The sequence below is a fragment of the Pteropus alecto genome, unplaced genomic scaffold (genome assembly GCF_000325575.1).
Source record: "Pteropus alecto unplaced genomic scaffold, ASM32557v1 scaffold94, whole genome shotgun sequence".
NCBI classification, from domain to species: domain Eukaryota; kingdom Metazoa; phylum Chordata; class Mammalia; order Chiroptera; family Pteropodidae; genus Pteropus; species Pteropus alecto.
The window spans coordinates 7,846,968-7,862,375 of NW_006437736.1; the positions used below are offsets into that span (position 1 = coordinate 7,846,968).

At 36.7% G+C, this 15,408-nt stretch overlaps 1 protein-coding gene across 15 annotated transcripts in view; it reads right to left on the reverse strand.

Moving 5' to 3' along the window:
- The window catches only part of ANO4 (anoctamin 4), a 332,447-nt gene that overhangs the window by 11,343 nt on the left and 305,696 nt on the right, over window positions 1–15,408 (reverse strand). For 14 of the 15 annotated variants that reach the window (XM_025048733.1, XM_025048727.1, XM_006914557.2 and 11 more), the window contains 2 exons: window positions 12,351–12,503; window positions 11,187–11,334 (listed from right to left, as the gene is read on the reverse strand). In XM_025048733.1, the coding sequence (XP_024904501.1) occupies window positions 11,187–11,334; window positions 12,351–12,503 (301 nt within the window). The remainder of the gene's footprint in view (window positions 1–11,186; window positions 11,335–12,350; window positions 12,504–15,408) is intronic. The other variant, XR_003047093.1, reaches the window with a different exon arrangement.

The window sequence follows — 15,408 nt, forward strand, 5'->3', positions numbered from 1 at the left end:
TATTGCCCTTTGGACTGCAGTTTTTTTTTTTTTTTTTGAAGCAGAGAAAGTGTCCTAGATATTTTTTGTATCTTAAGACCTAGAACAGTCTCTTCAGTGTAGTGAATTCAATTGCTTTGACTGGAGGAAAACTAAAGTACCAGAGATTCCATCAAGGTCTCGAGAATGGACCAGGAATAAAACTATTGCCTGGATCCCCAGGGATTATACGGTTCTTGAGAATGTGGATTTCATTCTATACCAAGGGTCAGTATATTACAATACTAAATGCTTAGGGCTTTGAGTTCAAATTGTAGGCCTGCTACTTCCTAGGCATGTAATCTTAGAATATTATTTAACTTCTTTAAGTGAGAAAAGTCCCCACATCATAGGGTCATTGTGGGGATTAAATGACATGATGTATACAAAGTAAGTGGTATAGTGTTTAGCCTAGAGCAAGATTGTAATACATGTGAGTGGCTTTTATTCATTTTATTTATTTCTGGCACCTAACAGAAGGCTGTTAATTACTGATCGAATGAATAAATTATAGTCTTCAGACTTTATTACCTGGTGTGATTATCCCAAGTTGCTGAACACCAAACCAAAATAATGACATGAACACAGTTCTAAGAGCACATGGGTTCTATATGTTGTCTTGCTCAAGACAAATCACTGGTTTTATCATGGCCTTAAAAAAAGTGGAAGGACCCATTTATCAAGTCACTTATGGGTGAAATAAATAGTGAGCGAGCATGTAACATGCCTTAACCCAACTGGCAGCAGGCCTGCCCTACTACTTGAAATGGTGATTTGGAATTATGTCTCCCTCATCTATGAACTGCCTAGAACATGACATGGAAACAAATTAGTGCCTTGATGATTATTAGCTGTCTCAGAGAGGGAGCCAGTTTTCGTGAAATACAAAAAGTAGCAGTCTTTTTAGGAGCAGTGGAAAGGGAAAGGTGCAAAAAACAGGCCCAGCATTGACATGAAAGAGTCACACCCCTCCTGCACTCTTTTCTCACCAAGTGGCCCTGAGCTTTATTGAGACTGAAGCTGCTATCTAATGGCTACTCTTCAAGCAGTTGAAAAAAATCTAAATTGAAATGAAATGCCTGTTTCATAGATGGAACATCCTACCCTCAAAATAAAGAGGATACATCTTTAAATGATTTATTAAGCATTTTCATATTATAAGTCCAAGTTGAATATGTCTCTTTAGTGGATGTATACTCCTGGATACAAAGCACTACACATGGACCAAGTACATACAGATATAGTTATCAGCTGTGAAGTCTTCTTTCCATTTAATTTCCATAATATGGAAGGAGTTAATACTGAACTGTCTAGGCATTGCTCTAATTCTTTTCACTAGAATGGAATTTTAGCTTACCAATATCAAATAGTTGAGATGGTCATCAATTTAAGAAAATTAGATTCCCCACATTTTGCCATGTGAAGTTCAGCCAAATGGCAATCATGTGTCAGCTCATGACCTACTATTGCAGCAATAGATCCCATGTCTATCACTCATTTTGCTGGCAGGAGATCCACATAGCGTCTCTGTGACACACCGTCACCCCCAAGTCTCATAAAGACAACACTACACTGATAATCAGGGAGAAGTGAGCGGTATGGAGGAAAAATATATCAGACAAAGGAAGAGTTTCCCATGAATAAAAAATAATGAAGTCAGTTTTCTTATGGGACTGGTAGATGGCCTCTGAAGGCATTTTCAAGAAAGGAGATGCAGAAAAGGTCTTATGTAAAGGTAGCATTGTTTGAATTAGGATACATATCTCTTCTAAGGAAGATCTTGGGAGAAGATCACATTTAAATGTGAGAATTCTGGTTTTACAATCATTACTTCCTAATCCTTTACTAAAGGCAGAAAAGGATAAACTAGTGATCATTATAATCAGTTTCAAGGCAAAGAACAGAACCAGAAGTTAACTTCTGAATTTACAGATTACAGATAAAACTCACTGTAGAGTGTCTTTGAATTTTGCTACTAAATTTTCCTCTGATGTTTTAGACATTGTGACTCAAACAGCATGGGGACAGGAATCAAAAGGTGAAAGAGCCAGGGGAAATAAGGTCAGCTTTATGCATTAAAGTCAAACATGCTTTATAGATAACAAATGACTATTTATAGATTAATTTATAGATACATTCATTTATAGGTGGTATATTAGGCTAATGAGGGCAGAAGAAAGTTGACTTCTGACTTGTTGCAATAAAAATGGCAGACATGAAAAAGGAAGATCTCTAAGAATAAGTTTTATTTTAAAAAATATAACTGCAAATTATTATGGTATTTAATTGCTTTGTAGTTTGTATAAATATTCATAGTTCATTAAGATATTTGTGGTTCATTCTGTGAAAACTTGAGCATTGTGTCCTTGATCAATTCTTTAACTCTTTATAATATCATTATCTTCAGGAAAATTAGTTTTAATTTATATCACTAAATCAGGTTTATACTTCATAATAATTCTAAAGCCTGCATATATCCTTAGAGAATGTTCCAAAACTTTAGCCCATGTCTACTTGATAACAGAGCGATTAGTTTACTGCATTCAGTGGGTGATGGTGGTGGTGAGGGAATCATACTGGTTATTTATTCTCTCTGGAAAAAATTTTCACTTGTTTAAATTTTTTTATTTTTCAATTATAGGCTACAAACAATATTTTATTAGTTTTACGTGTACAACATAGTGGTTAGACATTTATATAACTTCGAGTGATCACCCCAATATGTCTAGTACCCATCTGACACCATACATAGTTATTATTATTGACTAAATTCTCTTTGCCGTACTTTAGATCCTCATGACTATTTTTGTAACAGGAAATCTGTACATCTTAATTTCTTTCATCTTTTCTACCCATCCTCCCAATCCCCTCTCATCTTGTAATCATTAATTTGTTCTCTGTATCTATGACTTTGTTTCTGTTTTGTTTGTATTTTAGATTTCACATACGTGAAATCATATGGATTTGTTTTTCCTGACTTTTTTCACTTAGCATAATACCGTCTGGGTCCATCCATGTTGTCACAAATGGCAAGATTTCATTCTTTTTTATGGCTGAGTAATATTCCATTGTATATATGTACCACCTCTTTATACATTCATTTATTGATGGACACTTAGGTTGCTTCTATATCTTGGCTATTGTAAGTAATGTTACAATAAATATAGGAGTGCAGATATCTATTTGAATTAGTGTTTTGAATTTCTTTAGGTAAATACCCAAAGGTGGATTGCTGGGGCTTATGGTAGTTCTGTTGAATTGTTTGAGGAACCTCTAAACTGTTTTCCATAGTGGCTGCACCAATTTGCAATCCCATCAATAGTGCACGAGAATTCCTTTTTCTCCACAACCTCACCAACACCTGTTGTTTGTTGATTTATTGAAGATAGCCATCCTGACAGGTGTGAGGTGAAGTCTCATGTTTTAATTTGCATTTCCCTGATTAGTGCTATTGAGCATCTTTTCATAAGTCTATTGGCCATCTGTGTATCCTCTTTGGAGAAATGTCTATTCAGGTCCTCCGCCCATTTTTTTAAAAATCAGATTGTTTGTTCATTTATTTGTTTTTGGTGTTAAGATGTATGAGTTCCTTATAAATGTTAAATTTTGGATATTGGCTCCTTACTGAATGTATCACTGGTAAATATCGTCTCTCATTTGGTAGATGGTCTTTCCATTTTGTTGATGGTTTCCTTCCCTGTGCAAAACTCCAGTCTGATGTAATTGCATTTACATATATATTGATATGATCATATAATTTTTATCCTTCATTTTATGTAGTATATCACATTAATTGATTTGCAGATATTGAATCAGCCCTGCATACCAGAAATAAATTCCATTTGATTATGATATATGATCTTTTTAAGGTTTGCTGAATTTGGTTTGCTAATATTTCGTTGAAGATTTTTGCATCTATGTTCATCAGGTGTATTGACCTTTTTTTTTTTTTTTTTTGGTAATGTCTTTATCTGGTTTGGTATCAGGTAATGCTGGTCTTGTAGAGTAAGTTTGGGAGTCTTCTATTCATTTTTTTGTTATTGTTGTTGCAGTAGGTAGATATTAATTCTTCTTTGTCTAGGTCTAGGGCTTTTGGCTTTATTATTGAAATGATTTTGTTAATAGCTATTGGTTTATTCAGATTTTGTTTCTTCCTGATTCAGTCTTGGAAGATTGCATATTTCCAGAAATTTACCCATTTCTTCCATGTTGTCCAATTTGTTGGCACTAATTGTTCATAGTATTTCCTAATAATTCTTAGTTTTTCTATGGTGTTTGTTGTCATCTCTTTTTCATTTCCTATTTTTCTTTGTTTTTTTTTTTTATTGAATCTGGCTAACATTTTTTGTTTATTTTCAAAGAACCACCTTTTGGTTTCAAATTATTTCATTTGTTTCCACTCTGATTTTTATTTCCTTCCTTCTATTCACTTTGGGCTTTGTTTATTTTTCTTTTTCTAGTTCCTTTATGTGTAAGTTTAGATTATTTGAGATTTTCTTGTTTCTTGAAATAGGCCTGTATCATTTTACATTCCTCTTAGAATGGCTTTGGCTATGTCCTGCAGATTTTGGGTTGTTGTGTTTTCATTTTCATTTATTTCAAGATATCTTTTGATTTCTTCCTTGATCTCCATCCATTTTTTTAGTAGCATGTTATTTAGCATTTCAGTTTTATTTATAGAATTGATTTCTAGTTTCATACCATTGTGATTGGTGAAGATGCCCGATATAATTTTGGTCTTCTTAAATTTATTGAGACTTGTTTGTGACCTCACATATGGTTTCTCTTGGAAAATGTCCCATGTGCACTTTAAAATAATGTATATTTGGATTTTTCTTGAAATAGTCTAAAAATGTCAAGTACATCTGGTCTAATGTGTCACTTAAGGCCACTGTGTCCTTGTTGATTTTCTGTCTGGATTATCCATTGATTAGTGGGGTGTTAGTCTCCAACTCTTACTGTCATTCTCTCCCTTTATGTCCATCAATATTTACTTTACATACTTAGATGCTCCTACATTGTGTGCATAGATATTTACAAGAGTTATATCCTCTTGTTAGAATCATCCCTTTACCATTACACTTCTTTGTTTCTTCTTATGGTCTGTTCTAAAGTTGATTTTGTCTAATATAAGCATTGATACCCAGCCTTTTTCTTTCCATTTGCATGTAATATTTTTTCCATTCCTTTATTCAGTCTGTGTGTTTTGATCTGAAGTGGTTCTCTTGTAGGCAGCATATTTATGTCTTGGTTTTTTTTTTTTATGCATTCAGCCACCCTATGTATTTCAATTGAAGTATTTAGTCTATTTACATTTAAAGCAATTACTGATAGGTATGTAGTTACTGCCATTTCTGAGCATTTTTGTAGTTCTGCTCTGTTCCTTTCTTATTCTCTTGCTCTCTTCTCTTGTATGTTGATGACTTTCTATAGTGTTATGTTTGGATTCCTTTCTCTTTATTTGTTGTACATCTCTTACAAATTTTTGGCCTGTAGTTACCACATGCTTCATATATACCAAGCTATGTTTATAGTAGTCTATTTTAAGTTGATAGGTGCTTAAGTTGGAACATATTCTAAAATCACTATAGTTTTTTATTAAACTTGTCCAGGTTTATAGTTTTTTTTCTTGTGTGTATGTGTTTATCCCTTAATTTATTTTTGTAATTACACATGATCTTCTAATTTTGTCTTTCAAGCTCTATACTAGCTTTAGTTGGTTGATCCACTGCTTTTACTATGTGTTTGTTTTTGTCAGTGAGAATTATTTTCTTATATTTTCTTATACATATTTTTGATCTTCTCTTTTCTACTTAAAGAAGTTCTATAACATTACTTGTAATACTGAGTTAGTGAGGATGAACTCCTTTTGCTTTTTATTGTCTGGGAAACTCTCTCTCTCTCCTTCAATTCTAAATGATAGCCTTGCAGATCAAGTAATCTTGATTGTAGATTTTTGCTTTTCATCACTTTAAATATTTTGTGCGAACCCCTTTTGGTCTGCAGCTTCTATTGAGAAATCAGCTGACAGCCTTATGGGAGCTTCCTTGTACATAACTTCTTTTGCTGCTTTTAAGATTTTCTTTGTCTTTAACCTTTGTCATTTTAATTATGTTGCATCTTGGTGTGGCACTCTTTGGATTCGTCTTGTTTGAGACTGTACTTTCTGGACTTGCATGTCTATTTTCTTCACTAGGTTAGGGAAGTTTTCAATCATTATTTCTTCAAAGAGGTTTTCAATCCCTTGCTCTTTCTTCTCCTGGTGCCCCTATAGTGCAAATGTTAGTATGCTTAATGTTGTTCCAGAGTTCCCTTAAATTATCCTTATTTTTTTGGATTCTTTTTTCTTTTTTGCTGTTATGATCAGGTGTTTTCTGCTACCTTGTCTTCTAGATCACTGATTCGATGCTCTGATTTATCTAATCTGCTATTAACTCCCTCTAATGAATTTTTCATTTTAATGACTGTATTCCTCATTTCTGACTGTTTTTATTAATGGTTTCTATCTCTTTATTGAGGTTCTCACTGAGTTCATCTATTCTTCCCCGAAGTTCATTGAGCATCCTTATAACCAGTGTTTTGAACTGAGTATCTGGCAGATTGCTTGTCTCCATTTCGTTTAGTTCTTTCTCTAAAGTTTTGTCCTGTTCTTTCATTTAGAACATGTTTGTCTCCTCATTTTGGCTGATTCTCTGTGTTTGTTTATATATATTAGGTAGACTTGCTACCTCTCATTCTTTGTAGAGTGTCCTTATGCAGTAGGTGTCCTATAAGGTCCAGTGGTGCAGTGTCCCTAAGCCGGGTGCTCCAGCATTGTCCGTTGTGTAGGTTGTATGCCCTCTGTTGTAGTTAAGCCTTGATTACTATTGGCACATCAGTGGGCGAGACTGACTTTCAAGCTGACTGGCTGTGAATATGGCTGTGACTATAGTAGAAAACCCATTGTATGGAGGTTGACCTCACAGAGTGGGAGCTGTATTAGTGGGGCTCTGGTACCAGCTGAGTCTGCCCTTTGGCTGCGTCATTTGTGAAACTGATTGGGTGGTGCTCTGGTGTGGTCTGAAGTCAGCCACGGGGTGTGCTGATTCTGGACGCTGTTTGGAGGGTGCTCCAGTGTAGGCCAAAGTTAGCTACCATTTGTGCCCAGCTTGAGGTCACCTGGTGGGAGCTACAAAGTGATCAGAGGTTGGTTGCCACTTGTGTTGGGCTTCGAGGCACTTGGGAGATGCTGCGGTGTGAATTGAGGCTGACTGCCACTAGTGCTATGCATAAGATCCTTTAGTGGGCACTACAATGTGAGCTGAGGCCAGCCGCTTCTTGTGCCAGGATTGTGGCTGCTCAGTTGAAGCTCTGTTCCAGGCTCACACTGGCTGCAGCTTATGCTAGGCTTGGGGCTACATAATGGGAGTTACAATGCAAGTTCAGACTGGAGTTGGGGATGCTTAGCAAGATGTACAGGGCATACCAAGGCCAGATGTTGCTTGTTTGGAGTTTGTGGACCTTTGAGAGATTTTAGGAAATTCTGCAATACTCCTGTGGAAAAGGCGCTGGAAGCAGCTGGGGTTGGGGGGCACAAGTCAGGTGGGACAGTTTCTCAAGGAATCACCTGTGATTCTGTGGGCAAACAGTGTCACCCAGGTTAAGGAAGAGCTCAGATTTGGCCCTCGCCTGCACCTGCTGGCTGGGTGAAGGAGTCAACAAAGAAGCAATGGTGTCTGACAGAGCTTCCATCCCCGAAGAGAGCCACCCTGCCCCTTCAGACCTCACCCTGAAGCCAGTCAATTCAGTTCTTCCCCATATGTCTGTTGCTTTTTGAGCTGCTGCCTCTGTGCTGGAGCCCAGTGAGTGTGAGTTTGTTAGTAAGTCCCTGCTTAGCCCCTCAAGAGGAATGCTTTGGACCTCAGGAGCCTTTTATTTCCCTCAGATACAATCTCTGCTACTTTTCACAGCCAGACATTATGGAGACTCTTCTTCCCAGCACTGATGCCCCAGGCTGGGCAGGGGCTAGGGCCCCTAGCTCCTCAGGAACCTCTACAGCCAACATAGCCCTTCTGATTCTTAATTGCTACACCGTGTGTGTGGGACCTACTTGTTCTGCATCTCTGCTCCTCCTACTAGTCTCAATGTGGCTTCTTTATATCCTTGGACTTCTGTTCATGTAGTGGTTCAAAATGATGGCTGTTCTATAATTTAGCTGCAATTTTGATGTCATGGGAGGAGGTAAGCACAGCATTTACCTATTCCGCCATCTTGACTAGAAATCAAATTTTCACTTTGTTGATTGAAATTTTAGCACTGGTTGACAAAACTATTTTATAGTACGCATCTTCAACTTCATAATTTCTGTCTCCTATGTCTGCTCAGAAGTAATTTTAGTTCTCTAAGTTCTTTTCTAAATGGCTCCTTTGAAGAGTCCTTGAAAGAGGAAGTGACTCCATTTTGCAAACAGTGAACAATCTCATCATGGGCGGTGGTCTGGGAATCAGTCAAGGCAGTCAAGAATGTCTTAAGAGGAAAGGGTAAAAACATTTGAAAATTTTTTGTGTACCCACTGTATGGAGAACATTGGTTTAAACCACGGTATTGAGAATGTTTTTTCCATTATGCCACTGAAGACTCATTTGCTGGGCATCCATGAAAGTAGAGAGACTGTGGTCGGAATGCACAGCCAGGAATAAATGAAACATACTATCATAGGGACAAGGGACATGTGAACTGAATGACCCTGGACATATGAATGAAATTCTCATCCATGGAGAAGCCAAGGAAAACTATAGAAAGGCTAAAAATGCATAGAGGTAGCCTGGAGTGTTGGAGAAAAGTGATTGGTTTGTTTGAAATATTTTTGATTTAGGGTCAGTTTAAATTGAAATATGACATTTCCATAGCCAGATTAAACCGTAAGAAGTGGTACTTGATTATGACCACAGATATTACCCCAAAAACCTATGACAAAAATGCTGCTCCTCTGATTTCAGTCATCTCTGAAGTATTTCTAAATTGGAAAAAAAAAGGTCTGAAAGGGATAATAGAGCAGATGGTAGAGCATAAAAATAAGCTTCATGAAGAAACATACAAATATTTATATCAGTAAATATTTGAAAACAAGAAAAATGACCAATGGATTAGAAGATAAAAGATAGATCTTTAAATTCTGAAAGTGGTAGAGGATCTTAAATTACGAAGAACGGTTATTAAAAGCCTTGGAGAGTCTAATAAAACTGAATTAAGGAGGTTATTAGATAAATTTTTAAACACCATGAACATTTTTTAAAATGTAATAGGATGTTAAAATTCTAAAGCTTTGATTCACCGTCTACTGTGCATAAATGTTTCCATCTTACTTTTTAGTGCCCCGCCCCATACAAAACCAGTTTCACCAGATTTGGAACAGAGAAAACTGAAATAACCACTGGGATTTAACCCCCAGGAAGTCTGTTAGACAAGCTAGATAACCACTTCCTGGCAAATGCTCCGAAGGCTGTGTAGTTCAGGGTGGAGAACACTGTGTGAGTCTAGGCTTTACCTTTGTGTGGGCTCCAACAGTTCCACTGCCTTCTGATTCTGGATTCAACCTCTCAATGTCTTTCTGCTCTTCAAAGTGAGGGTAATAATGCATGTCCCACTCCCAGGGTTATTTTGAGAATCAAATGCAAAACATATGTGAAAGTGGTTTGAACAAAGGTAAGCTTTTGTAGGCTGAGTGAAGCAGAGAATGTTGACAATGGTTACAGGTAGAAAGAAATGTGTGGGTAGTACAAGGTAAGTCTTTAAATCTTGAAGTGAGATGGTATGCTCACTTAATGTTGCTAGATAATTAGTATTTAATGGCCACATGGTTATTGTAGTAAAGAACTTTATAGAAACTTCTTCAAATAGCTGGATTTTGAGCTTTATTGCATTTAATTATCCATACCTTAACACAGGGGTCCCCAACCCAACCAGTGTGTGGCCTGTTTGGAACTGGGCCACACAGCAGGAGGTGAACATCAGGTGAGCAAGTGAAGCTTCGTCTATATTTTCAGCTGCTCCCCAGCGCTAGCATCATCACTTCACCTCTACCTCAGGTCATTATCAGGTATTAGATTCTTATAGAAGCACTAGACCCTGGTACCAAAAAAGTAGGGACCACTGCCTTAGAGCAGTTATATTGGATTCATGAAATTGGACCTAGGTCAGGTGTGCATGAATTCAGTTGTCTTGATTCAGTGGCACTTTATTCCTTGGGGCTACTTCAACTATAGTGGTATAGAGCATGAATTAGTTTGGCTCAGACTAGAAAACAAGGAGGCAGGGCTGCTGTGTGAGTACAGCAGCCCCTGTGGGATGATTTCTGGGACACTGAAAAGACCCTATGGTCCCAACACGCATCCCACACTGACCTACAGACACATAAATCCTGTAATTAGAATTAGATTATTTTGACATTAGCCAAGTAGGGATTTTCCTTCCATAAAAGTATGCTGAGACTTTTTGTCTTTTTTTCCAAGGCTGTAGCAATGGAAGTAGGGAACATGTTACAATTTTGCCTAGGCTTTCTCTGACCAAAAATACAGAGTCCTGCCTTTGGGAACCACTGAGGTGATACCACAGAATGGAGTTCCCAGGGAGTTAAGTTCACCCAACTTGCCTGAGGTAATACAAACACTGGTCAGGTCAATAGCCTGGAAAGAAATATTCAGTTAGTCCATAAATACTTACTGAGTATCTAGTGGGTACTTAGCACAAGGTTACATATTTCTCATGTAGAATTTGTAGAGACTACATATGATATAAGGAGAATCAGATTGTCACTATCCTTTTATAAACTCATAAAAACGGCATAACTATACACTACAGCACATATCACTTTTTTTTGTTACACACATTAGCATACCAGACACTTCTGAATTTGTAGTGGTTCGTAGTGGGAAAATGATTAATTGTTGCTTTCTCATTGGATTCCATCTAAAACTTGTCTGACTTGTATGACCTCCATCCCTTCAGTAGATCAGGATGTGTTTTCTTTGGCTGAAAGTATTGTTATATTATAATTCTACCTTCCCCACTACAGGCCTTCTCATTCTAGGCTTGAGTCCCATGTATCTCAGTGCAGAGGCTTCTAAGATCCCAAAACCACATAATGGCAAGGCAATGGAGATTTCATGATGGTTTTACATCAAACTTACTTTTGCCCAGCTTCTCCTTGGCCCGCACAAGGTCCATACTTATAAGCATACACCAAGCGAGGAATAAAGTCAGATGTTATCGCTATGACAAATGCATTTGTAATTACAGAGAGAATTCCAATGCCTTCAAGAATTCCATACCAAATTCCTATTCAAAGAGAAGTTTTGTATTAATTCCAGACACAAGAGGAATAAGTATGAAAACAACTGGGGTGATTAATTTTAATAGTCCTTTCCATGAGTTCTTTCATCTTCCTGTCATACAAATACACTTGCAACCAGGAGCAAGAATTTGTACTCATAAACACCTTGGCATTAAAGTTTTTTTTTTTTTACTGGAAGTGCCAATGCTCATGACTTAAAAATTCTCAGGATCAGACATAAGTAGAGAATTCTGGTCAATGATAAGGCACCAAAACCCCATCTGATATGACTGGCACATGTGATGTCAATCTATTGCCAGTCTGGGAACTCCTTAAGGGTACAGAGAGGGTCCCTCTAGTTCATCTCTGTGGGCACAGTTCCTGATGCACTGACCCAGGGTGGGTGCTCACTGAATGTGTGTTTGTTTCACATGGATGTTAAAAGACCACTGGGAGCCAAATACACCCACACTCAATCCTCTTCCCCACGCACTGGCTGAGGACCACCTGCTCGCTCTGTACTAAGCACTGGATACAGAAACAAATGAAAAAAAAAAAAATTCTGATCTCAGGCAGCTTTGGAGAGGCTCCACTTGATTCAACTCAGCATTTCTAGTCAAAGACCAAAGGCCATCTCTACCTTTAGAAAAACAATCACGCTTCATTTGACTCAGGTAGACATTTAGGAAATAGCAAAACAAGTTAAGCAAATGGAAGATCTATTTTAAAAAGGCAAAAAATGGTCATCAAAATGTTAGATTCAAAAATCTTACAATAGACATGACCAAATGAAGAATCTATATAATTACAAATTCTCTAGCACTGGAAATTATAAAGTTCCAAATAGGCAGCTTTACTTCTTATTTGATCTTATTTAAAACTAACATAATTATTCTTTTATAAGAGTTAGTTGAGTCATCTTACATGGAAACTGTAAGTAAAAATCCAAAGTTGGTGTCTATTTTTATTTTTTCTACCAGATGGTTAATATTTTTTAAAAAAACACTCAAATCCAACTTACCTATGTCTTTGGCCCTTGAAGCTAAAGGTCGCCTCCATTGTGTGACGAATTTGTAAGCATCAAGTCGAATTTCAATTATGTTATTCAGTAAGGCCAGAAGTGGTGCTAGAGGAAAAGCTGCCACAAAGATAGTTGTGAATCCGAACTGAAGAACTAGACAGAAAAAAAGAGAAAAAAAAAAGTGTATTGGTTTCCCATGACTATTTTTAAAAGTCTGATAACCTGAGTGTCTCATCGTTTGAACCTATATTTTTTCTCAATACAGAAGCACAGGGAATATCTCTTCCAGAAAGATGGCCAGCACACTGGAAAAAGAAGCACTTCTGGGGCCTGGAAGCAGTGGCATCCTAGGAGCAGTGATCGTACGTAAGGTCCAGATTTTGTTTTCTAGATACCCATATCTAATAAAGTAGCCAGGGTTCCTTCAAGAAATGTTTAATTCTAGAGCTATGGTAGGGAAAATATAAGATGAGCGTGAAATATCCTGTGATGTCAGAAAGTTAGAAAGTGCTTGAAAAGTGATGGGATACAACAATAGGACACAGGACAAACTCGAAGGAGTTCCCAATGGCCAAGACTGGATCACTTTGTGCAACGATAACGATAGTGACAAATTTATATTCCTGGCAACAGTGTATAATGATTCCTTTTTCTCCATGTCCTCACCAACACCTGTCATCTCTTGTCTTTTGGGTAGTAGCTACTGTAACAGGTATGAGGTGATATCATGGTTTCATTGGCACTTCACTGATTGTTAGTGATGTTGAGCATCTTTTAATGTATCTGGTGGCCATTTGGATGTCATCTTTGGAGAAATATTTAGTTCCTTTGCCATTTTAAATCAGATATTTTGTCATTGAGTTGTATGAGTTCTTTATATATTTTGGATATTAACCCCTTACTGATATATGACTTACAACACTTTTCTTCCATTATGTTGGTTGCCTTTTCATTTTGTTAATTTTCTTTTGTTGTGCAGAAGCTTTGAGATTTGACATAGTCCCATTTGTAGAGTTTTGCTTTTGATATCATTAAGAAAATCGTTGCCAAGACCAGTGTTGAGGAACTTCTCTCTGTTTTTGTTTGAGTTTTATGATATCAGGTGTTGTTTGTCTTTGATCCATTTTGAGTTAATTTTTTTGAGTGGTTTTAGATAGAAGGTCCAATTTCATTGTTCTGAATGTGTTTGCCCACTTTTCCAAACACCATTTGTTGAAGAGATTATTCTTTCCCCATTAGGTGTTTTCATTTCCTCTGTCAAATATTAGTTGAATGTATTTGCAAGGGTCTAACTCTGAGCTGTATATTTGGTTCCATGGGTCTATGTGTCTATTTGATTAACAAAGCTATGGTAATCAAAACAGTAGCTTTGTAGTACAGTTTAAATGCAGGAAGTGTAATACCTTCAGCTTTATTCTTTTTTTCTTCAGGATTGCTTTGGATATTCAGGGTCTCTTTTGCTTCCATACAAGTATTAAAATTGTTTTTTCTATTTCTGTGAAGAATGACATTGGCATTTTGATGGGGATGACACTGAATCTATAGGTGGCTTTAGGTAGCATGAATAATTTAATGATTTTAATTCTTCTGATCCATAATAACTGGGTGTCTTTCCATTTGTTGTCTCCAATTTCTTTCAGCAAAGTCTTGTAGTTTTCATTATAGATCTTTCACTTCCTGCATTAAATTTATTCCTAGGTATTTTGTTTTTTGATGCTATTGTGAGTGAGATAGTTATCTTCATTTTTTCAGATGTTTCTTTCCTAGTGTACGAGAATGCAATTGATTTCTGTATGTTTATTTTATATCCTGTAATTTTACTAAAAGTTGATTACATCCCACAGTTTTTAGGTTGCGTCTTTAGGATTTTCTGTATACAAAAGCATATCATCTGCAAATAGAGACAATTTTACTTCTTTCTTTCCTATTTTTGGATGCTTTTTATTTGTTTTGCCTAGTTGCTCTCACTAGGATTTCCAGTACTATACTGAATGAAAGTGGTGAGAGCAGGCATCCTGTCTGGTTCTTGATCTTAGAGGAAAAGCTTTCAATTTTTATTCACTGAACATAATGTCACCTGTGAGTTTGTCACATGTGGCCTTTATTCTGTTAAGTGATTATATGAAAGGTTTTGTCATGAAAAGAAGTTGCATTTTGTTAAATGCTTTCTTTGCATCTATTTAGATAATCATGATATTTATCTTTCAATCTGTTAATGTGATGCATTACATTCATTGATTTGTATATGTTAACCAGCCTTACATCTCAGGCACGACTTCCACTTGGTTGTGGTGTATAACTGTTTTAAGGTATTTTTGAATTTGATTTGCTTATACAGTGTTAAGAATTTTGAATCTATAGTCATCAGGGATATTGGTCTATAGCTTTCTTGTAGTGTTCTTATCTGGCTTTGGTGTCACAGTAATGTTGGCTTCATAGAATGAGTTTGGAAGTAGTTTTCCTCAATATTTTTGAAGAGCTTTAAAAGGACTGGCATTAATTATTTTTTATTATTAAATTTATTGGGGCAACACTGGTTAATAAAATTATATAGGTTTCAAGTGTACAATTCAATAATGCATCATCTGTATATTGCACTGTGTATTCACCATCCAAAGTCAAATTTCCTTCCTCTCTGGTAACCACTAAACTGTTGTCTGTGTCAGAATTGTTTGTTGTCTTGTTTTATATGAGTGATATCATGTGGTTCTCAACTTTTTCTGTCTGGCTTATTTTGCTTAGCATGATTATATCAAGATCCATCTGGGTTGAGTCATATTCTATTGTAGATATGCCACATTTTCTTTATCCAATCATCTATTGGTGAATACAGTTGTTTCCATGTTCTGGCCATTGCAAATAATGGTGCACTGAACGTCGGGGTACATATGTTTATGGATAAATGTTTTCGAACTTTTTGGTACATACCCAGAAGAGGAATTGCTGGATCATATGGTAATTCTATTAATTTTCTGAGGAACTTACCCCTTTCCCCCATACTGTTTCCCATAGTGGCGGTGCCAATTTACATTATCACCAGTAGTGTATGAGGGGTCCT